At 33.3% G+C, this 24,810-nt stretch overlaps 1 protein-coding gene across 1 annotated transcript in view; it reads right to left on the bottom strand.

Annotated features, from left to right (window-relative positions):
• Positions 1-24,810, bottom strand: part of Trdn (triadin) — a 340,388-nt gene that overhangs the window by 23,164 nt on the left and 292,414 nt on the right. Inside the window, exons 26-35 of the mRNA XM_042055567.1 lie at positions 18,004-18,037; positions 14,573-14,602; positions 12,773-12,799; positions 12,363-12,410; positions 11,667-11,714; positions 7,662-7,706; positions 3,998-4,024; positions 3,065-3,103; positions 2,014-2,058; positions 234-257 (exon numbers count right to left, since the gene is read on the bottom strand). Of these exons, the coding sequence (XP_041911501.1) occupies positions 234-257; positions 2,014-2,058; positions 3,065-3,103; positions 3,998-4,024; positions 7,662-7,706; positions 11,667-11,714; positions 12,363-12,410; positions 12,773-12,799; positions 14,573-14,602; positions 18,004-18,037 (367 nt within the window). The remainder of the gene's footprint in view (positions 1-233; positions 258-2,013; positions 2,059-3,064; positions 3,104-3,997; positions 4,025-7,661; positions 7,707-11,666; positions 11,715-12,362; positions 12,411-12,772; positions 12,800-14,572; positions 14,603-18,003; positions 18,038-24,810) is intronic.

The following is a 24,810-nucleotide window of genomic DNA, read 5'->3' as shown; positions in this document are numbered from 1 at the left end:
GTCCTCTCTCTCCACTTCTCTGCATGCCAACTGCCTCTGAGGAAAGTCTCCTCTTCAACCACTTGTTCCCACTACCATGATACCCCACCTCATCTCAGGCCCAAAGTGATGGAGTGATGACCACAGACTAAAACCTCTAGAACATTCCCTTCTTTAGATGTCTTTTCCCAAAGCGTACCACAGTCATCTACATGTACTAAAATGAATTTATTGCCAACACATACCGTACTTACTTGATATTTTTGCAGGTTTTTCTTCTGAAAAGAGAATATATATTTTGTTTTACTAAGATAATAAAGCAAGAGATTTGGAGCACTTGTCAATGGACTATGTAAATGTACCTAATGTTGGTGGGTCCCTTCCCTACTGATTAAGAGTTAATGAACTCTTAATAGCTTTCCATCGCCTGTGAAATTTTTCTTTGAAAAACGCAGTCTCTTACAGATGAAGATATTCATGCTCTCAAAGAAGCCATTCTTCATCTCAACTGCCAAACAACTTAATTTTTGAAACACTCTTACTAAAATCAGCAGGATCTTTTTAAAATTATTTTGGTTCAACTGTAATTACAGATAACTTGAATAAAATTATTTTGCATGATGTAGTTTATGTACACACTTTATAATTTCTAAACTACGTGAGATATATTGAGGATTATTTCCCTTTCAAAGATGAATAAAGGCAAGTAACTGCCAATTACATTAAGAAACTAATGACTCTGTAAATGCATCACACTAATTGGATTTTTCCTTTTTTTTCAATGAGTGATGATTATTTGAAGTAGTGCATCTCATTTACTGTATGTTTATACCATAAAATACACAGTGAGATGATTATTCAAAATGCCAGAAGATAGGCTATTTTCTTAGAAAAGGAGATGGGTCATATATTCCATCAAGCACCATTTGTTAAATTTAAGTGACCAGGCTACAAAATACAATGTAAATGGAATGGAATCTGCATTACATTAATGTATTTTGAGATCTATACTGTTTCTACTACAGAACTGAGAACTGCCAGTTAACAGAAATACAATTTGTAAAGAAAATAGTTTAAATTGGAGAGTTGTCTTAAACAGAAAATAACAACCCTAAATAACTTAAAATTCTTCAGTAATAATTCTATTTTTAAAATTCTGTCATGTTTAAGAAGATATAACTTACAAAAGACCCGAATGGAAACCTTAAATGAAGAAACAAGTAACGCTTTCTCAAATCCTGGTGTCTTGGAGTCATGCTTTGACAGTTCTTGACATTAATTAACAGTTCTTCTCCACTGAATGCTATGGTACTTCTCAATTATAATAAGTATAAGGCAAAATGGATCTAGGAACATCCTGCCAGTTGAATGTACAAACTTCAACAAGCAACAATTAGACCTGATGGAAACCAGGGCTTGCCTTCCTCTCAGTGAGGACCCACCTGTATATTATAAAGAAAAAAAATGGCTTTGGTGGGGTTTCTCTACTATCCTGGCTGGACTGGCCTAAAATTATGTCATCTCTATTATGTAATTAATAAGGTTTATTTGTAGTTTTGTGATAGTATCACCTAAACTCAAACTTTATTATAAAGAGCAATGATCTGCCATTTTCATGATGTTAGTTTATTGTTAGGTTAAACTAGTTTAAAAAGTCAACATATAAATAGAATACATACATGATGTTAATTTTCTTCACAATAAAATACATCTCAGTTGAAACTTTTTAAAACTACTATAAGTATATAAACTTTGATATTATTATGCATTTAAGGCTTTTGGTAACAGAAATTTTTCTTCTAGCATGACTAAAATATCTTACTGAATCTATGAACAGATAATGTTGGTTAAAATTTCCTAAATTTTTGTTAAATTGGTATATCTGATAGATTTTCTGTATGTTCACACTCTCATATATTAGCAAGAAAAGCATATCTATAAATCTTAAAAATATCAGTGTTAATAATAATAGTATCAAATATATGAATTTCCATGGCAACAGAGAATATACATATTCACAAAGCTGAAGTTTACCTTGAGTCACGTTGTGGCCCTGAAGATTTTCTTGTCTTGTGGGAACTGTTTATTAAAAATGTATATTAAATATGAAACTTTAAAATAACTTTGCATTGAATACTTGCCTCATTTTAAATATTAAATTTATGAGATTCAAATAATTGCAATATTCTAACTATTTCCTCAAGGTAATTATTAGCAATTTAATTTTATATTGAACTAATGTCTAATGAGAATAACTGGTAACAAGATGATCATTCTACTGTTACAAAGAGATATACAGTAGTAATGCAATTCATATTTGTGGAAAACAAGTCACCATAAGCATGCAAATTTGAATAAACCAAACATCATTTTTATTATTGGCAATTATGTTTTTCTCTTGGTCTGGGATGTATTATTTAGACAATTAATTCCTCTGTAAATTTTTCTAATGAATATACTAAAACCAACCCTGACTATATGATGCTAGATAGCTTACTAATGGAAACCTTACTTAAACTTAATTTTAAGGGGAAAGGATAATGGTCATACTGTGTCCAGATTGTCCACCAGTGGCAGAATAAATGAATGCTTAATTTCAGCAAATTATCATTAGTCATTTTTACAATAACATCAGTACCTATTCACCAATGATTTCTTTCAGTCAAAGCAATATCTTTCATATGCACACATCAAATTTAAATTAAAGATGATATAAATAAAACATAACTCAAAATTTTGACTTATTTTTATCTTTTTCTAATAATGTATAATTACTTTTAGTGTTCTTTAGTTAAAAAATAAATTAATGACTTAAATAAATCTTTTATTTATACATCCTGAAGTTTGAGAGTGAATTTTGAGTCTTCAATATCCTCAATTCCAAAGTCATATTATGGAGATTATTTATTACATATTATGTAGAATTTGCTGCAATCTAAATTTCTGTTATTTTAATACTTAATAATAATCATGTAAATGCTATAACTTTTGAATGTTAAATGAAATATTGATAATGTCAGTACCTATATTTTCATAAACTGCTTTTATTTTTTGAGAAATATGCATATAAATTTACTATGTTTACCTTTACTTTCCTTTTCAGATTTTTCAACTTTCTTCTTCCCTAGGGAGAAAAAAATGACATATAGTAATCAATTTATGAAACATAATGGTTTCATTCACTCTCAGAAAGCTGACAATGAGACTTGAGCCCATGAGAAGAGGTAGGTAAAATCAGGTCTGTTCCATTTCGAGATGAGTAGGAACATTCTATAGATAAAAAGAAGTATGCTAGTTGTATTTAGTTCCCTGTTCGTACAGTGCCCTTTCATTTTTTCTTATGTATTTTGAAGAACAAGACTATGGCATTAAAAAGAGAAATTCAAAATAGAAACAAAAAATGTCTAAATTTTCATTGTTGCTGTAGGTAATTAAGATTTGACATTGCATAGCAGTTTCTCAAACTAATGAAAGTAAACAATTAAAATTCACTGGGGATGGCAAAATAGATTGTAGAAGTAGATTAGCAGTCTATGATGTTGACTGGCTGATGGTTTTCTTTTGTATGTATTTTACACAAGAGCAAGAAATAATGAGGGGAAACTAAATATATGGTGGGAATTTGAAGTACGGTTTTCATTCACTCTTTTTTTTTAATTAAAGATTTCTATCTCCTTCCCTCCTTCTCCCCATTCCCTCTCCTCCCTTCCACCCATACCCCCACTCCACCCCTCTCCAAGACAAAGAGCCATCAGGGTTCCCTTCACTATGTTAAGTCCAAGGTCCTCCCAGCTCCCCCTAAGTCCAGGAAGGTGAGCAACTAAACTGACAAGGCTCACAGTGAGCCCGTCCATGCTGTATGGGTTTGGAACATCTGTGTTTATCTGCAGATGAGAACACCAAGAACTTGGGCATTTGGGTGACTATGCCTGTTAATGCTACATAGTTAAAGAAAGACCCAGGTTTCAACTATTATCCACAATTAAATATTATTTCATTTCAGAGATGAAATGTTTACCTGAGTCTGTGACTTCTGATGTTTCTTCTTTAGAAGAAATATTTACAAAAGAAGAAAATAGAAGAGAATAATGTTTATTTCAGTAGGTAATTGAACTTTATTTTCAGATATTCTTATTAAATCAAAATAGATAAAATGACAGAAAAATAATTTGAAAATTAGTGGTACTTCTAAAGTATGATGAGACATCTATCCCTGAAAATGGATTCAGGGCACAAAGTTATTAAGAACCATCCAATACAATACAGGTAAACTGTAAACCATATAAAATTACAAATAAACCTTAAAACTCCATTGCATCAATTCTTAACTTGATCTCATAAATGCATGCATTAGCCATTAACTTTTATTAAAGTCCCATATATAAGGTGCTGTGCCATGGGCAATGAAGAGGAGCTATAAAAAGCAATGAAAAGTAAAACAGCAACTGACTTAGCATCTAATGATATAAAGTGACAGCTACCTTTACCTGTAGCATCGCTTAGACACTCTGTTCTTTCTTGTTTAATTCATAGACTAATAATATTCTAAATGTCATTTGGCAAGTTTTCTTATCTTTAAAATTATATGAAAAGATCAATATTTACTGAAAATAAATCTTTCAAAGAATAAAAACATACTTCTTAATACATTAAATTCTAGAAAACATGTACTTAGTATCAATCATCTGTAAAATTCTGGAAGATACTTCTAGAGTTTAGGAAGATATACAATATTTTTACTAATGACTATAATATGTTAATAATAATAATAATGAGTTCATAAACAAAATAGTGTTTTCATATGGCAAGCATTCTATTTTGACTTAAAACCTTTTCTTTTGGTAATATTCTTTACATCAGAAGTGATAAAACAGACTAAAAATGGAAACAATTTTCTCCATTATAAGGGCAGTATTTCTGGAACCAAGAAGTGGCCTCTCCTCCAACATTCAATGTTTGAAGTTGACACTAGAACTTTTCAGAAAAAAACAATGCCTATATTTTTTATTAAATTTTAAAAATTATTTTACATACCAACCAGTTTTCCCTCCTTTCTCACCTCCTGTTTCCTCCTCCCACCTACCTTCTTCCCCTCATCCACTCCTGCTCTCTCTCCATTCATGAAGGATAAGGCCTCCCATGAAAGTCAGGAAAGCATGGCCTATCAAGTTGCATATTTAAAGAATAATATAGTTCTGTCAATAAAGAAGTTGGTCCTTGACTTTAAAAAAAAAAATTTGAAATGAGCTCCCGCTCTGATTCCAGTTCGTAGGAATTCTCATGACCCTTGTATATAGCCAACCTCCCTTCTCACCTGTCTCTTTATGTTAGGCTGCAATATCTTAAACAGTATCTAACTGGGAAACCACTGTACAGCAGGCATGGGGATCAGATGATCTTCAGTCTCCTACCTCTATTTCCAAATCTCCAGTCTTATCTCAGCCCCATAGCAGATCAATCACAGAAATATGTCATCACTTTCTGCCTCCATAACCTGTGAATTCTGCTTTACCACACAACCAGCTTTCTTCCTTCATGTGGATCATTTCAAAGCCCAATTCAAGCTCATTCCTGTTCCTTCCTCCCATCACTAAATACCTAGAAATATTTCCAGTCCTACATGAGATCCACAATGGCCAGAACTGACAGAAACACAGAATCATTTCCTACTAGGCAACCCACACCTTCCACACTCTCCTAAGATCCAGAGGGCAACAGAAACCAAGAAATGGTGCACCTACTCCAAAGACACAAGATTATGTGATTCAAGACCCAGAATCACAATCATCTCAAATACAGATGCCTAGGCACCAGCACAGAACACACTCTTTATCACTAAAGACCACAAGGCTCCATTAGGAACCAGCAATCCTACTAAATAAACCCTGAGAAATATACAATAACTGAAGCACATGACATATCATGAATATGTTCAAGATCCTTAATGATAGTATAAATAAATACATCAATGGACTCTGTGAAAACACTAACAATGACATGAAATCATGAAAACCATTCAAGGCATTGAAACTGAAGTAAAACTGTTAAGAAAAAGCTGAGAAAGCTAAGCAAGAACCTCAGTGGTAATCCTGACTAACCTTCCACACACTAATGGAAGAGAGAAACTCAGACATTGGAGACAAGAAGGAAGAAAAAAAACTCAAAATATGCTTAAATCTAAAAATAACAAGAAAATATCTAGACACAAAACATCCAGGAAATCTGAAATATTAAGAAATGACCAAAATATATGACAAATAGTAAGAGGAAGAAGGTAAAACTCACCTCAAAGAAATAGAAAATAGCTTTTTTTCTTACTTTAGTGTGTGTGCACGTGTTTGTGGGTAAGTGTGTGCACATGTGCTATATAACACAAGGATGAAGGTCAGAGGTCAACATTGTGGACTCAGTTTTCATTCTGTCCACCTTGAACTGGGTCCAAGGGATTGAATTCATGTCATCAGGAATGTGTAACAAGTAATACTACCCCATTCTCAAATACACATATCCTTAAGTTCTAAATGATATACTTACTTGAAGATGATTTAGGCTTATCTAAACAGAAAAGAAAGGTAAGTGAAAATCTTCTATCATATATATGTATGTATGTATGTATGTATATATATTAACTTTATATTTTCTATTTTGCTGTTATAAATGTGAAAATTAAGTATATATTAAAGTAATAGAGGAATATTTTATAAGTGTTTAAAATATTTTTTCAACATGTTACCATAGATCAGGTATAGAATTTGGGAGTGTTGAGATTCTTGCTTTTCTCTTCATCTGCAAAATTTGAGCTTTTATTGAATAAGACAATGAGCATTTAAAATAATCTGAAAGTTTACCTACTTATTATTGACACAGAATAATTTCCACTGTCCTTTCTGAGAATGCATTAATATTCAATTAATAATTTGAATTCACCAGAATGTGAATGAAAAGTGACAAAAAATTTGGGAAAATTAAATGTATAGTACTTGAAAATCTACATTTTGTAAGTACATTTCCTCTTTATCCAAAGAAACATGCCTTCTGGAATTATTAATTAAAGTATTATGCAGTCTTGTCTATAAGCTTTCTTTATTCAAAAACAAATATTTCATTATAATTTGGGACATTTTTGAATGGTGATTGAATGTACAGAGAAAGAAGACAAAAGATTTTTTTTCAGTTAGAATCCTCTGTTACAGCACCTGAGCCATACAAAGAACTTCATATCATGAAACTTAGTAATATTATAAAATTATAAAGCTAATTGTTACAGATTTTAATGAATGTATTTCAAGAATATATTTTTGCTAAAGTTCACAATCAGTCTAATTTAACATGTGTAATTTTTAATAATATTTAAAAACCATATAAAGGGATACCAAATCATGAGTATGATGAATGGCAGTAATAGCAATCTTGCTAAATAGCTAATATTATGGAAAAAGCTTATAAGTAATGAAAGCAAATTCAGTTTGCTAGCTTCTCTGTATTATACAGCATACTTTGACAGTCGTTTTTTATTACCTCTGAAACCATAGCTAGTGTCAGATAAGACAGATTATAGTACAAAACACAAAGCTAAACAGTACTGATAAATATAACGAAAAGTGCCTACTTCATTTTTTTGTGCTCAGATTTAATGAACATGGAGAACAAAGACAGCATGTAAGCCAAAAGGCCAAGAATACCTGTTGTCATAGACTGACGATCTTTTTCTTGAGGTTCGGCTTTTTCTAGAGGGGAAAATGAAGAATCACAGGAGATGTGAATATTTTTGGAGCAGGGAGTATGTCACATTTCATGTTGGCAGACGACCCTCACTTGCACAGGGAGCATATTCCTAAAGCCATTTCTCTGCAACTTGTAACATAGAGAGTCTATTACCAAAGGATAAATTATAAACAGGGTTAGATTCATTGTCAAGGGACCCTGAAAATGTGCTCTCCCAACGACTAAGGGCAGTGCCAGGTGCTCAGTCTCTTGTGTTCCCCCGTGACTTAAACGGAATGAGATACAACATATCAAAGAGAACAATTTGAAGAAGCTGCTTTGTTTGTGAAGGTGTCCCTGTCTTGTCGCAAAGGGAAATCTTTTCCTCCTCCTCTGACATTGCTGCCTTCAACTTTCCTTCTTCCCATGTCAGAAACAATTTAATTCTGAACATTGACTCTCGTCTTGCTTAAAATGCGTTATAGATGTGCCTTACCCTACATTGTACCACACTTCATACCCTACACATCACCCTACCCTTCAGATCCAGCCAGGAGCATCAATGCTTAAACCCAACCAGTTCCAGGATGTGGCAAATGGAACCAAAATTGGTGAGCAACAGATATTTTTTAAGGCCTCTAAAAATATCCAGAGAAATAATTGTTTTAAAAAACTCTCTTCCACCAAACACAGTGTTTTAAAGTCCCACGTGGTGGAATATTTTAAAGGGAAGTGGGTTTATTTGGAAACTGAGCAATAACTAGAGAGGAACACACTAATGACCTCTGGAGTTGAATTGGGGTGGTCCCAGTATGTATCTGTCTTTCTTTTCCTTTGCTCTTTACCTTAGAAATTCTCTTTAATTACTGATATTTTTCTTCAACATCACATACCAGCCATTGAAGAAGATAGAAATATGTGAGAAGTGACACAATCTGAGAATAAACTATAAACTAAACTTGAAATCTCTCCACAATAGAATTCCATTAACTGTATTTACTTAAATGTTATGTTATAAACTCATACAAAATAACAAGTAGATGCCAACATTCCAATATAAAATATAATGATAACAACACTACAAAAGTTAAATAAATCACAATCATAGCACAGATACACCCACACACAAACACAAACACCACATCTGAAATACCTGTCGAGTGTTAGTGTACCTTTTGTCAAGTGTACATTTCCATTCTAATTAAGCTCCGTAAATCTACACCCCATCTCCTGGACCACCAATATGGCATCCTGTCGTCTCTTTCACATTTGTCTTTAGATCTCATCATTTCATTTTTATTCAGTGGCTAAACAGATTGTGTTCTACAAAGATATCTCCCTGCAGAAGCAGAATGATAATTTTGACACTATTAGACTTGTCACTTCTGTGAACATGGGTATTTAAATGTTCACAACCTCCTGAATCGATCAGCATTTCTTGAAGAATTCATCATTACGATCTCTGTATAAGGAAATGATCTTTGCAGTTCAACTCAAGGAAATGAGTTTTACCATTTTAGTAGATAAGTGGCAAAATGTTTGTAAATTTTTGGTTTTCTAAATACTAAATCTGTAAAGTAGCTTGAAAATAAAATTTAATACTAAGTATTGTTAATGGCATAATTACTCATTTAATTTCCCCTTGCTATAAACTATATAAATTTATATGATTTGCTAACAACTTTTTGTTGTTGGTATATAGTTACCTGTATGGGCTTACCTTTTTAATAGTAATAATACTTATAGACCTTCCAGACATTTCTTCCACACAAATATCATGAATCATTAATTAATTTTGAACTACAAGGAAGTTAAATCAAAGCCATAAAATAACATCAATTTATCACATATAGAAATTTAGTTATAGTCTACACTAAAAACAAATAAAAATGAGCAAATTGTTAAAACTGAAGTTAGAAGGCTATTTTAATTGCTGACTAAGGGCTTCACTTTGGAGAACAAGGCAAAATAGACAGCATACTGATGAGTACTAGCCACAGAAAAAATAGAAAAATATTTCATTCATGCCCATATGTATTTGTTCTTGGCCCAGATTATTTTCTCAGCTTAAAGCAAACCTACTTTTTTTCCTGAGCACTATTATGTTAAAATAACAAATATAATTATTCATATTGCTTAGTGAAAAGCTGACTAAAGATATGAAATGCACATAAATTTACAACAATCTCTGTATTTGGAATACAAATATGCCAAGATAGCTTTTTATATCTTTAAATATCAACAATGGGCTGAGATACTCCAGGCTTGAAGGATGTCTCAATATGGCACTATGAAAATTAAAGGAACATTTATTGGTGTTAAAAATTAACTCAATGGAAGAAGAAAGAGAAAAATGGTCACATTTCATAAAGTGAAGTTGTCTTGGGATAGCCTATAATTTGTATGAGTTATTTTCCCTTGAGTTCTATTTTATTTCACAAAATATTTTAATCTTATCTCATCATCTCAGTACAAAGAAAAGAATGCTTCATAGATTGTTTGTGTTAGAAAAATTAAGCACAATAAAATGTGGATCACTGAATAATCAAAGTAATGAGATTTAATCTAGGATTCAAAGAAAGAGAATAAGGGGTTCAAGACATCAGCTTAGAGCAAGACTCAAAAGTTTCCTTTGTCTTCTTGGGAAAGTCTTCAAAATTGAAGGGTTTGAATCCTTTTTCCTTCCCATGAAATGATGGAGGTGTGTTCTACTGATCTTAAGGCAGATCTTTAAATAAACATAACCACACAACTCTCTGAAGAATGAACAGAATCATAAGAGCTAATTTATAAGCAGACAAAGCTTCCAATTCTGTGATTTTAATTTATTTTAAAATTGTATTGTTGTTTGTGCCTGTTCTTACTCTGTGTGTATCTTACTTGCATATGCACACACAGACTCTTACACACACACACACACACACACACACACATAGAGACTGAGAAATAGAAAGATAGATAGATAGATAGATAGATAGATGATAGATAGGTGATAGATAGATAGATAAATGATAGATAGATAGATAGATAGATAGATGATAGATAGATAGATAGATAGATAGCAGACAGATGGATAGATAGATAGATGATAGATGATAGATAGATAGATAGATAGATAGATAGATAGACAGACAGATAGATGATTGAAAGATGATAATAGTGACCAGGTGTGTCCATTGTGAAGATCAGAGAACAACTTTGGAAGCCAATTCTTTCCTCTTATGGGATCTGGGAATTAAGTTCAGGTCATCTGACTTGTATACCAAGCATGTTTACTTGTTGGTTATCTTGCTTATCTAGATTTCTGCAATTTTAAGATTTGAGAAAATTTGATTTGACAATAAGATGAAAGATCAAATTAGAATACATGATGTTTAATATTTTAAATTGATTTCCTAATACATTATATATAATTTTGCTAATCACACTCTAAAAATAATTTTAAGTCACTTTAGTTTCTACTACCTCCAAAAAATTATTGTGAAATTATCCACAATAACTCATAATTTTACAATTTATGGCTTTAAATGTATACATAACTCACCCATGATAATTCAGACTAACAAGAACTGAAAAATGACAAAACCAATAGACATGCTATGGGGTTTCCACCCCTAGAGTAAGAACTACTAGCGACTAACAAACTCTGAAAGGAGAATTAGTCTCTCTCAGGGATGAGCCTCCTATTGGCTATCCAATATCAAGCTGTCAGCCCTAAATAAGCAACACTTAATAAAATAAGCAGGTGTATTTATCTATTTATGCATACGTATGTTTGTGTGAAACAATAATAAAGGAAAATAGGTCATAAATATGAAAGTTAAAGGGCACGGGAGAGGTAGGAAGAAGGGCAGGGATAGAGGAAATAATGTGGTTATATTTTAATTAATTTTTAATTAAAAATTGTACAAACTCAATGCACACTTGTGCATATCTATGTGCACAAAACTGATCTAGAAAAGATTATAAAGGAATTTCTTTACCTGTCTTCTCTGCTGTGATAGCTTTTAACTGCTTGAGAACTTTTTGTTCTGTGATAAGAAAAAGGATTAATACAAACAGAAGTTTCCAACATAGCAGTAAAAAGCAATCAAGTATTCCAACCATCATAGCTTGTGATTGTTTAGATAAAAATTTAAAAAGCTAGATTTTCAATGAAACCGCTAATTACAAGCTAATTACAAGGTTTTTTTTTTTTTTTTTTTTTTTTTGACTGAAACCACAGGGAGAAATATCCCAGAAGAGAGCTGGCCAATAACTCTCTTGGTGAATTTTTGCAAACTTAATTTGTCTTCCATCCTGTGCATATTAACTTTTCCCTAAAGGACAATGTTTAGAAGACTGTCTTGTCCAGGATTAAAGGACAACATTTGGAAGACTGTCTTGTCCAGGGTTGGAAATGTAAGTTCCCGTGTGGGGTCCATTTACCTGGGGGCTGAGTGGGATACTGTTTGCAGTTAAGTCCAGGTCCGTTGGGCAGGGAAAGCAGACTGCCTACTTAAACTCTACTGTTTCACTCTTTGTTCAGCCTGTGTTGGAATGATGACTAAGAAATGCTCTCTAGAAGCTGCTGCCTTAAGGCATGTGTTACCACAAGTGGCTTTGGATCTGACTCTTCCTTATGATATAAGCAGAACAGGGGGAGACCATTGAATGCCGCAGTGCCGCTTGGGAAATACCTGGTTTACCACGAGGAACAACTTGCTCTGGTTTGGAATCGCCCTGTTCTGAAAGTCATAAAAATGATATGTCAGACATTTTAAAGTTTTCTAGTATAGCACACAATGAATATTCTGTATGACTTGGGCCAATGGTTTTTAAAATTGAAAACAGCAATTATTTCAATGAGGAGAATTATTGAAACTTCTGGGCTATCCCATTTCATATTAAAGTGCTAAAGGATTTGTTTTTAGAAAAACAGTACATGCATACAAAACTTTTTCTTTACATAACACCTGTAATTTTCAAATCACAGGCTTTTTGCAAAGCATAAATGTAGAAGCATAGATTAAACTTTGCAATTCTGGAAATGGAAAATGCTCTTTAAAAAGATTGCATATGAGCATTACAGAAAAGCAGATATACATACTGTGTGTTTGAGCTTTGTCAGGTGGAGCTGAAAGGATAAAATTTTAATAAATTATCTGACAAATACAATATTTTAAAGCAACTAATATTAAGTTTTAAGTGGTATTAAGTACAACTAGCTTTAAAAGGCTCTTTATTTCTAATGCTGTACCAGTGATGTGGTTCAACAAGTATATATTGGTTCTTCATATTTGGACTTGCCACCAATTTCCAGAAGTTATCCTCTGACCTCAATTTCCACACCTTGGCATGAGTACATGCACACACCACACACACAGACACACACACACACACACACACACACACAAACAATGTAAAGAATTATTTGTAATTTTAAAATTAACATACTGCTGGTAAAATGTGCTCACCTCCAATAAACGAAAGACATGAGAAAATAAATCATAAAAGTTAGATAGACATTTATGTCTAATATATGAAAACATAATATTATTTACAAGAGCCTTCAGATATGTTATGATTATAGTTGCTGAGTAAATTCTGGTGAGGAGTGGAGGGGTATAGCAACACTGCACAGAAAGCTAGATTTGGATTCTTACATTAGTTAATAAATAAAGATTTTGCTCCATCATTTCTCATAATGAAGGAATGGCTTCCATAGAGCTTGAGGGCTTTCACAAACTTGCCTCAGGTCAGCAACCAGTTGGTACAAAACAAGGATTTAATCATGACAGTATATACTAAATGAGGTCATCTTGTTTTTCAGGTCAACCTCAGCTGTTAATAAAATGATACAGTTAGTCTGGGATGGTTTCTTAATAAAATTACCCGGGGGGTTGCAAAAAATGAGACAGGTGTAGAATTTTAGCTCCAACATTTGTTAGCTTGAAAATATTGAAAAACTAGTTGTATGAATTTCGTCTTTTGAACCATCTCCAAAACTATTGCATAAGGATAGCACTTGCTGTGCTGTGTGCTTCCCTAACAAAGAATGTAACAGTGCCATGTACAGTTGTACTTCATAGACGTCCTCTTGAGTATTAGCCCTTGCTATCCTCATTTTCAAAGAGCCCATGACTTTGTTTTTGCGACTCTCATAATAATTGATAAAAAAGCCACAAAACAGACATGATCACACTTGATATCAAAACACTAAGAAAAATAAATTCTAAACTTTCTAGTCATTTCCAAGTTAAGTATGAATTAGTGCGACAACAAAGAAGACCCTAAGAGAGACATACATGGATCTAATCTACATAAGAAATAGAAAAAGACAAGATCTCTTGAGAAAATTAGGAGCATGGGGACCATGGGAGAGGTAGGGGAAAGACAGGGAGAGGAGCAGAGAAAAGTGTATAACTCAATAAAATATATGGGAGAGAGGGCATAAGGGGAGGGGAGAGGAATGAAGGCAAGTAGAGAAAAATACATAGCTCAATAAAAACAATTTAAAAATTAGTGGTTCTCAACCAATGGGTCATTGACCCCTTTTAGGGGGTCACATATCAGATATTTGCATATCAGACAATATGATGTATAGCAGTAATAAATTACAGTTATGAAGTAGCAATAAAATAATTTTATGTTTGGGATCACCACAATATGAGAAAATGTATCAAAGGGTTGCAGCATTACAAAGGTTGAGAATCACTGATATACTCTAGACATATTTCACCAAATAGAAATCTGAAATTTACTAGAATATTATGAAAATTATCGGGCAAAAGAAAGGGGGAAATCACAAGTAACTGAGAGACTGTGGAAATTCTGTTGGTAGTCAGTGAAATTTTCAATTTCAGCCTGATGGAAGTATAAATTCTTATACTATTTACAATATTGTTACCTGGTTTTGCTTCCTTTTTAATTTGTGGCTCTGAAAGGAGAAAAAAATGAAAAATTACTTTAATAGAATAAACAAAAAACAAATTTATCATTACAAATATTTTGTGTTTATTTATCTCAATAGACAGCGAAGAATTTTGCTAATTATTAGGCCAGATTTATGGTGCTTTGTTAAGGAAGAATTATTGAACACAGTAGATAGACTCCCACTATCCACTTCTCTGTCATTAAGATGTTTAAAAGTCTCGGGTGAGCAGGTAGTTGAGAGTTTATTTTAACCTAAACTGTCTTCTTGGTTTCAAGATGCTTGTTAGAAATAGTTCTAAGCTAGTATTAGATAAATCATTTCAACCACAAAATTGGAAGAGATTGTCTGAAATGGATCTAATTGCTATCTGTTTAATTTAGGAATTTAGATATATACTATGGCTTGAATGTATGCCTCCAAAATAGGTTGAGTCCTCAACATCAATACCTGCAAAGTGACTTTATTTGGAAATTGGGTTAGTGCAGGTGTAATGAATTAAGATGAGATGAGTCCTTGTTAGTGTAGGGTGGCTGCTCATAAGAGGCAGAGAGGGAGAGGATGGACATGTGACAATGGCAGCAGAGACTGGAGTCATGATGAGTTTAAATCTTAAGGAATATATGAATTAATGGCAACCACCAGAACTTAGAAGAGGCAAGGAAGACATTTCAGTTAAGCTTGGAATGGAATGTCATTCAACCTGTATAGTTGTGGTGGAACACACATGTTGTTTTAAGAAATGGCTTGGAGTGCCTTATTCCTTTCGTAGAAACTCATAGATTGTATTGATATGTGAAATACTGCTATAACATATGCAAATATGGAAGTAGACTGTGGATAACAGAGTGGGGAGATACTGGAATTTTGTGAAATGCATGAAAAGAGCCTGGATTCACTTGAAGAGATTACTATTTATATAAATACAGACACTAAAGACTGTTCTGAAGACAGTTAAGAAGGAAGGAGAATGAGATCAATCACGGTCATTGAAGAAGAGGGTGTATTTGTTGAAAGGCAGAGCACTTAACTGAAATATGTTCTTCTGTAGACTGAAAGTCCAAAATTGCAAGCAAATAACTTGAGTTTCTATTAGCAGAATATTTCCAAGAACATGATAAAATGTGTGTCGACTAATACCAATCTGTCCCTTATAAGAGAATGGGAAAACTATTTATCAAAACTATTTATAAAAAATAATTCATTCTATAGTGATTTGAGAAAATTTCATCCAGTCCTTAATCATCCTAGAGACAGGTCTAACTGTACCTGGACCAAAAAAAAAAAATGAAATTATGTGTAAATCAGCTTGATCCCACCAGTCACTTCTATAGAAAACAGAAGAAAAATGGCCCAGAAAAGAGCTATGGAGGATCTGTGTTTATTGAATTATCACGGATTAAATGTGAGATGAATCAAGGTCCTGAGAATTTTAAATAAGCAAAGACAGACACAAAATCGAATGAAAAAATGACTAGAAAGGCCGGGCGGTGGTGGCGCACGCCTTTAATCCCAGCACTCGGGAGGCAGAGGCAGGCGGATCTCTGTGAGTTCGAGACCAGCCTGGTCTACAAGAGCTAGCTCCAGGACAGGCTCTAAAGTTGCAGAGAAACCCTGTCTCGAAAAACCAAAAAAAAAAAAAATGACTAGAAAGGATGGAGCCATTCTTAGAAAGGCCTACCACCCCATCAAGTTCAGAAGACAGAACAGAAACAGAGAGAATATTCTGAAGACTTTAAATTAGCCAGGATTGTGAACTTTTTTACTTATAACATCCTTATTTTTACTTCTAATTTTTCCCCGTAGAATGAGAATGTGCACCTAATGTCTGTCTCACTGCTTTGTTTGTAAGCAGATCATTCACTATGGACTCACAGGTCGAGAATATTTTCACCACATTTTTCCACCCAAAGCCTATGTAGATCACCTAGAAGTGACACCAATATCTGGAATTGTTAGGTGTTTAACACATAGGATTAATAGTAGATGTTGTAGTAATTAATATTAGACAATGTAGGTATGGTATCAGTATATTTTGCACATAGAAAAGACATACATTTTGGCAGATTTGAATGGAATACAATATTTACTCCAAAAAGTATGTTCAAGTCCTTATCTGCAGGATCTCAGAATGTTATCCTAGTGGAAATATGCTTCTTGCAAATGTAACTAGTTAGGATGTAACAAAAGGGATGGAGGTAGGTTCTTCATCCACTGTAACTGGAGTTCTTAAGAGGAAAGCTACTAAAACAAAACACGCTCATGAAAAGATGGCCATGTAACAATGGAGGCAGAAGTTAGAGTAGTCTCTGCACAAGAAAGGCACAGCTAGAATGCTGGTAAGTGTTAGCAGTCAAGAAAGGCAAGGATGGATTCTTTGTGGGTTTCAGAAAAAAGCATGGCTCAACCAACTCATTGATTTTGGATTTGTAGCCTCTGGTAACTGAAGGAATAAACATACATTATAGAGTCTTCAGTTTGTGGTGTTTTATTGAGCTCTATTCTACAGCACTAATATATTCAGCAGCCATGTATCCAAATTTTAACTCTTTTCACAGTCGTATGTTGTGAGTTCTTTTGAAAACGTTTCTGCTGCATACTACCAGTTACAGAATTGACTGTCAAAGTCAGGAGGTTGGAAAGAGAAGTATGATGACAGATTTACCTGACAGGAATCTGTGCTCGTGAAATTTGGAGATGTGGGTTGGCAAGAGTCAAGGCAAGGGCCAGTTACTTTGTTTGAACCATAGAAACTTCGTGTAGTCTTTATATGTATATACCATGTTTTTTTTAGAAGCTGATATCTCAGATAAATTTACAAAAAGCTTTGTTGTTTTATTTTTTCCTTCAATGAATATTCATATTTGTAATTCTAAAGGTACATTTATGAGGAATAAATGGATACCTCAGGACTGCAACAATGTCAGAAATATAGGTTTTCTTTAAAAATCAGAAGCATATGCCGGGCGGTGGTGGCGCACGCCTTTAATCCCAGCACTCGGGAGGCAGAGGCAGGCTGATCTCTGAGTTCGAGGCCAGCCTGGTCTACAAGAGCTAGTTCCAGGACAGGCTCTAGAAACTACAGATAAAACCCTGTCTCGAAAAAACAAAAACAAAAACAAATCAGAAGCATAGCAATCTTGTCTATAAAGGCCTGCTGTTTTATTATTTGTTTATTTAATTGATTACTTATTTATTATTTATTTATGTGTGGGGTGAAAATTGTTTGAATGACTGAGAAGTGGTGGAAGAAAAAAGGGTCAGGAGGGAAGGATTATACAGAAATCACAATTGACCAGGATTTTACCTTATATATGACAATATAGCTTGCCATAACATTTTAAAGAGTTATGCTATTCCTTATAAATATGGAATACACGCATGAATTTGTACATTCAAATACATACCTGACTTCTCTTCTTTTTTCACTTGTGGCTCTAAAAATTTAAGTTATAATGATAATCAATGTAACTGATCTCTTTTCTACACATGCATTTCTATTATATAGTATCAATTATATTTTAATATGAAACAAGCAAAGTACATTCTTTTCTGATCAAAAAAACACTTTTTAACCAAAAATGTAAAAACCAACTAAAACTCTTAGTGTCAAGGATGGCTAAATTTCAGCATAGCATACTGTAAAACATATAGCTGGAGTCTATGCAATGTGTATAGACAAACTGTGGAGCAACCAGCTTTCAGAATAGTATTTAAGAAAGGCAAAGATGAATCTATAATAAACATGCATCTAATATTTGTGGTTTTCTGCAGATTTATTCATTCATTAGGCATGCACATAACATATGTGGTGGCATGGGCTTTGCATCTTTGCCTGTGAAACATTGAAAGAAATTAAAGACGTCAGTCATGTAATGCTCATTGATTGTTATCATTCGATATTATAGAATTCAGATGTATTTAAAAATAAAAAAAAATAAAAAAATAAAAACCAAACGATATAGATTTCAGCTATTCCTCTTTACTGAACACTTATAATATTTTTATTTATTGCTCATGATAAAGATGCTAATGGTGATTCATTTTAATTATAGAATTTTAGTGTGATTGCATTCATTAGTAAACTTAGGATGCTCAATTCATTAGTAAACTTAGGATGCTCAATTCTTGTGCAGCATAACTTTGTATATAAAGTTAAGCACACACATTTAATTTTGACACCTACCAATTTTAGCTCACAATTGTGCTAGATGAATAATTCGAAGATTTTATAATTTTATTAGAATTATTAATGTTATCTACTGAATTGGAAGCTCTGACTGAGTACAGACACATTTATTACAGCTTGAGGATATAGTGCAGTGTTTGCAATTTTCTGTATAAGGCCAGGGAGTCTGAACGTCATGGTTTAGGTCATTATGTTCCACACATCTATATTTTTAATAAGACATATTTTGGAGGAATATATTAAATTATTAATGAAGCAATTTTACGCTCCATATTGATCTCAGACTTTCTAATCACCTTCAAAATGATAAACACAGAAGTTATTCTACAGTGCCCAAGGCTCATTTTTTATTGAATTGTTTAAAATTTGAATTTAAAGTAAAAAAGGGAAAGTTCCATGTACAAGTAGAAAACAAATGCTCTGGAATTTATTTACCATACTCATGATTTGAGTGATTATTTTTACTTGATTTAAATAAAGAAAACAAATTGGTTATCTCCAAAATTGGGGGATTATAATACTAAATTTTAAGATGATTTAGTCAGTTATAGCACAATTACAGACTCATAAAATTCTTGAATATAATATCATTTTATGCAAATAAAACATGTGGAGATTTTTCTCTGGCAGAATTGCTCAAGGAATCTTATATAAAGTATCATTAAATAAGTGAATTAACATTAAGTAAGAGATAATGGCTTAATATAAAATTAGTAGAATCTTAAAAATTTTACAATACACAGTAAGAGATTTAAGAATACATTGCAATCATTTATTTTGGTCTTATAAAATAAAAACACCTGTTTGTGAGTCATCCAGGTTTTGTCAAGTGTTTGTGTGTTCATTGAGAAGCCTTATCAGTCCGTGTCCAATTGTAAGGAATTCCATCTACAGTGCCTATAGCAACCTTATGGTCTAGGAAACCATCCTCACCCCACATCTGACATCTGCTCCATAAGAAACCTTTTTTTGTTTGTTTGTTTGTTTGGTTTATCGAGACAAGGATCTCTGTGTAACAACTCTGGCTGTCCAAGAACTTGCTTTGTAGACCAGGCTGGCCTTGAACCACCTGCCTCTGCCTCCTGAGTGCTGAAATTACAGATGTGTGCCGCCACAGTGTGAATCATAAGAAACTTTTGAGATGTGCCCCAAAGTTTGTCATTTAGGAGCTTTCTCATATGATTCTGAGGACCACTTAGATTGCAAACAGGGGTATTAACAGCATTTGTGCTGGGTCTTGACTTACTATGTCTTGATACACTATGGAGACACAGTCAGATAGAAACCCACATGAAGCACTGCAGACTAATTCCTCCTAGGCTTATTGCTGTTTAGGATGTCTTCTTCCTCACTACCTGATAGATTTTCTGCCGTGGAAGCTTGTTTAAGTGTAAGGGCCCATTAACACACCTTGTTTGTAAAAGGAGTGATTCTGTTCAGATCTGTGCCCAGAGCATTTAAAAAACACAGCAGAGAAGTTGGCTCTGCTGGGATATTCATCTTGTCTGAAAAAAAAAAAAGTCTAACAAGCACTCCATCATTTAAACTGGCTAGAAGATTAATACCTAAATTGAACACCATATATATTGAATGAACAATCCATGCTTCAATCAATTTAGAATCTCAGTATATCTTACTAGAAGGTATCTTTACTAGCTTAGTTTCATTTTAATTAGATTGATTAATTAATTTAATATTAAATATTCTCCAATATTCTAAATACATTACGATAATAAAAGAAGTATAAATACAAAGTATAAATGACAATACGTGCCAGGTGGTGGTGGCGCACGCCTTTAATCCCAGCACTCGGGAGGCAGAGGCAGGCGGATCTCTGAGTTCGAGGCCAGCCTGGTCTACAAGAGCTAGTTCTAGGACAGGCACTAGAAACTAGAGGGAAACCCTGTCTCGAAAAAACCAAAAAATAAAATAAAATAAAATGACAATACATGATAAAGTATCTGCTACACTTAAAGAGTACATGCTTTTTGATATATTTGTGGACCTGGACAATGATGTGTTTTACTTTCCCTATGGAAATATGCTCACAATACTGGAACTTTATTTTCAAAATCTAATCGATTTTCAAATATTACTGGGTTGAAATAATGAATCACCATTAATTTAAAATTAGAAGAACATTTTGGAGAATTAGAAATTGTGTGAGGATTAGTGTTGTTTATAACTGGTAGAATTCAAGGAAAAATGATAATAAAGCCTTTGAAAAGTGAGCTTTATAACCTGAGATCCATGTGATAATGATAGTCTTCAATAAGTAGAATTGAATTATTAATATTAATTATTGTTATTTGTTTGTTTATTTATTTTATTTGTTTATTTTATCCCTAGCTAGCATGGAACTCACAGATCTTGAACTCACAGAGATTCATTCACCTGCATCTACTTCCCAACTGCTGGGATTCAAGGCATGCACCACCATAACTAACCTAGAACTGAATCATTTTATGTTTTTATTTTTGAGTTACATTTTAATCACATGTCTCACCTTCGTTTCCTTCTTCCAAATATTGCCATTTACCTTTTCTTTCTTTCGTTCAAATTCATGACCTCTTGTTTTCACTAGCCATGGTCTAGTGTCAAACGGTTAGTCCTGAAGTGTTCATTTATATAATTCCATGGGCTGAACGGGTTATATTTGGGAATATATGTATCTGCATGTATGTATACTATAAAAATTAAAACTGATCTTTTAAAAGAATTTTCACTTTCTATTATGGTAGATAAAAATATTTGGGGGGAGATAAAACTGAAAATATGATGCATGGTTCCTCTGTCTTTGAAAGCAGTGATATTGGAGAGAACAGTAAGATATCAGTACAAAATCTGTTATTCAAAGCCTGCAGCAGATATGAGCTTCCTTTTTCACAACATAGGCATTGTGCCCCATTGTCTAGATTCCTATTGCTCAGTTTAATGTCCTACAGTAGATGTCTATAAAATACTCTAGTCATTACACACCCTACTGTTTGCACAGTCTCAGATATGACCTAATCCTTTGTCTCAAATAAGTTTTGTGGACACTTTGGATCCTGTGATTTACTCTTCAATGAACTGGAGATGATCTAAAAATAATTAGCAGCAAATAATTTATTTAAATAAAGATTAAATGTAATAAATTAGAGGAAATTCATAGAGTACCAATTAACCAAAAGTACCCAAACCATTTATCAAAGTACAGACAAAGATTAGCATTGTTATAAACGATAGTTACTCATGCCCTCATCTACATGCCCAACGAGGCTTAGCATTGGTATAACATTATAGTTACTCACATTCTCATCTACATCCCCAACAAGGTTTAGTGTTGGTATAACACCATAGTTACTCATGTTGTCATCTGCATCTCCAACAAGGCTTAGCATTGGTATGACATGATAGTTACTCATAGACTCACCTAAATGCCCAGCAAGCACTGTCAACTCTTAGTACTTTTTTTTTTTCTTTTTTTTTTTTTTGGTTTTTCGAGACAGGGTTTCTCTGTGGCTTTGGAGCCTGTCCTGGAACTAGCTCTTGTAGACCAGGCTGGTCTCGAACTCACAGAGATCCGCCTGCCTCTGCCTCCCGAGTGCTGGGATTAAAGGCGTGCGCCACCACCGCCCGGCGTCTCAGTACTTTTTAAGAATTCTACAATTCTAACAATATCAGCCTCTCACACTAATTTATCTACAGAAACAAAATCCTTATGTATGAGCTTAGTCTCTAGACTAAGAGATCTAGACTTAGTCTCTAGACTAATCTAGAGAAGAGATTTCATTGAAATTTTATGCTGTACATTATTATTTTCAAAGAGCTAAATAAAGAGTATCTACTCCAGATATCATGCAAATCATTTGAAAATGTAAGGTAGATGAGAACATAGAGGGAAGATAGTTTTATTTCCAATTGACCCAGATATCTAAAACATGACATTAAATTTAATTCTTCTAAAATTTGCAGTGTCTCTCAGTAACACACAAGTTGGTCTGGAATCAGAAACCTTTGGAATAGAAATGATATTTTGGCAAGTGGTGTGTCTACAAAGCTGTGTTTTTCTTTCAGTACAGAACATCCAGCCACTAACTTTTTAAATGGCAAGTTACAAAGCCAGCTATGTTTAATTTTACCACACTGAAAGAGCTCCAACACACCATACTTAATTAGCTTTCAAACTGAGTTGAAAATGGGAAAAATGAATTTTAGTGAATTGTGTTGAGTTGACCTTTTTAAAATTTTCACAAACTAATATTACGTGATAATTAAAATTTCAATTTAAATTCATTGTACATGTGTCTTCAGGTGTTTTAGTTGTAACTCATTTTGATTATTGCTCCAGTCTTTCTCATTCGAATAGATATTGCCAAAATGTTTTACAAATTAAATTATTAAAGAAATTATATCTTCTAGTGCCTACCTAAATCTCTTAAATAAAGAGTTATAAGATATCATTGATCACAATGTGTTCAACTGGACACTGTCTATTAAAAGATAAACCATAGTATAATAATTTGGGAACATTTACTTAAAATGAAAATCAATTTGTTTTTTTATGACTACCTGGTATCCTAGTAGTCTATTTGATATAAGAGCTTTCATGAAATATACTTAAACTCAAAAGTATTTTGTTTACTAGTAATTAAAACTAGGATTCTAAATAAGGAATTCTTTGAATTGCAAAATTTCAATTCAGCTTATTTATACTGTAGAATACTCCATTTTTGGCATTATGAAGTTAGTAGCTTATGATTCTTGCTGAACCATAAAGTGTCCTAATAAGATTTGGGCTAAGTAAACATCTTACAATTAAAAGTGACATTTTAATGAAACTCTAACTTTATAAAGTTGAAAAGAACCGTGTTTATTTCTGTTTGCACTGAGAACCATGTGAAGCCACCAGCTCTCTTACTTCTGTCCACTTCCACCGTGTTTCTGAGAGAAATATCTATTCTTTGTCTTCCTTGAGTCAGAAATTTTGTAAGAATATTTTTAAGTATATAGAAAAGTACATTTTTCTTCAGTCTTTTCATCATTCAGATTTTAAAGGGATGTGTCAAAGTCTAGTAATTCTATTTCTTATCCTTTGGCTCCAATAACTTGCTATTTAAGATTATCAATGAGTCCATTTTATGCATGCCAATGGATGCTGTGCAGTGAGTGTCCTGCAGTCAGTTTCTGCTACAGTTAACATTTTAAAATTATTTCCTCCATGATTCAAAATTAATTCATATCTCCAACTTTTAAGACACTCTGCCTTTGCTTTTTTTTCTTCCCTATATCTTTAAAGTTATTTTATGGTCTACTTCTTCTCTGTCCATTCCCTAAATCATAATGTTCTTCAAGGTTATTCACTCAGTCCTTGCTCTTTTCTCTTTTCCCAAGTTCTGTGCAGAATTAAAACTGTCTAGTAATCTTAGCCAGCATATCGAGGCTGAGATACACAGATCTGTCACAGTATTTTTTTCCTACCTTCCTGAAAAATGTTCCTGTCTGCAAGTCCCGCAGATTATAACACTTAAGGACAGAGTTTTTGTATCTGTTTTATGCCTAGGCCATCACTTCACCCGTAGTGAACATTTGAAATGTGTATGATTAAACACTCCAAATTTCTTTGATCTCTCATTTCTTTTGTAAACTCAGATCAAGCTATATGACATCGATGCCTACAACCTGTTCCAACAAAGAATTCTGAGGGTTATCTTACATTTTTCTTAGTATTCTTCTCCACAGACTTATTATAGGACCCTTTATACTATGTCTACCATCTTTTTCTTTCTACCCTATCAATGATCTATAAAAATCTTCCAATGTCTCAAAGTAACAGTGCAATAGCATGTTTATGAAGAATGAGATTTCCTTAATTCATTGGTATCTGTTCTAAACCATGTATGCCTTTAGAATGAACAAATCCAAAATATGATTTACATGTAACCATATTTTTCTTAACTGCATTTGATCTTTCCTATTTCATGTAAGAAAAAGGGCAGAAGCCTTGGGTACATGGTGCTGACTGGACTGCTGTGGATCTGTA

Source organism: Arvicola amphibius, chromosome 8, assembly GCF_903992535.2.
Source record: "Arvicola amphibius chromosome 8, mArvAmp1.2, whole genome shotgun sequence".
Lineage (NCBI taxonomy): Eukaryota > Metazoa > Chordata > Mammalia > Rodentia > Cricetidae > Arvicola > Arvicola amphibius.
This window is presented reverse-complemented; position numbering and strand designations above follow the sequence as displayed.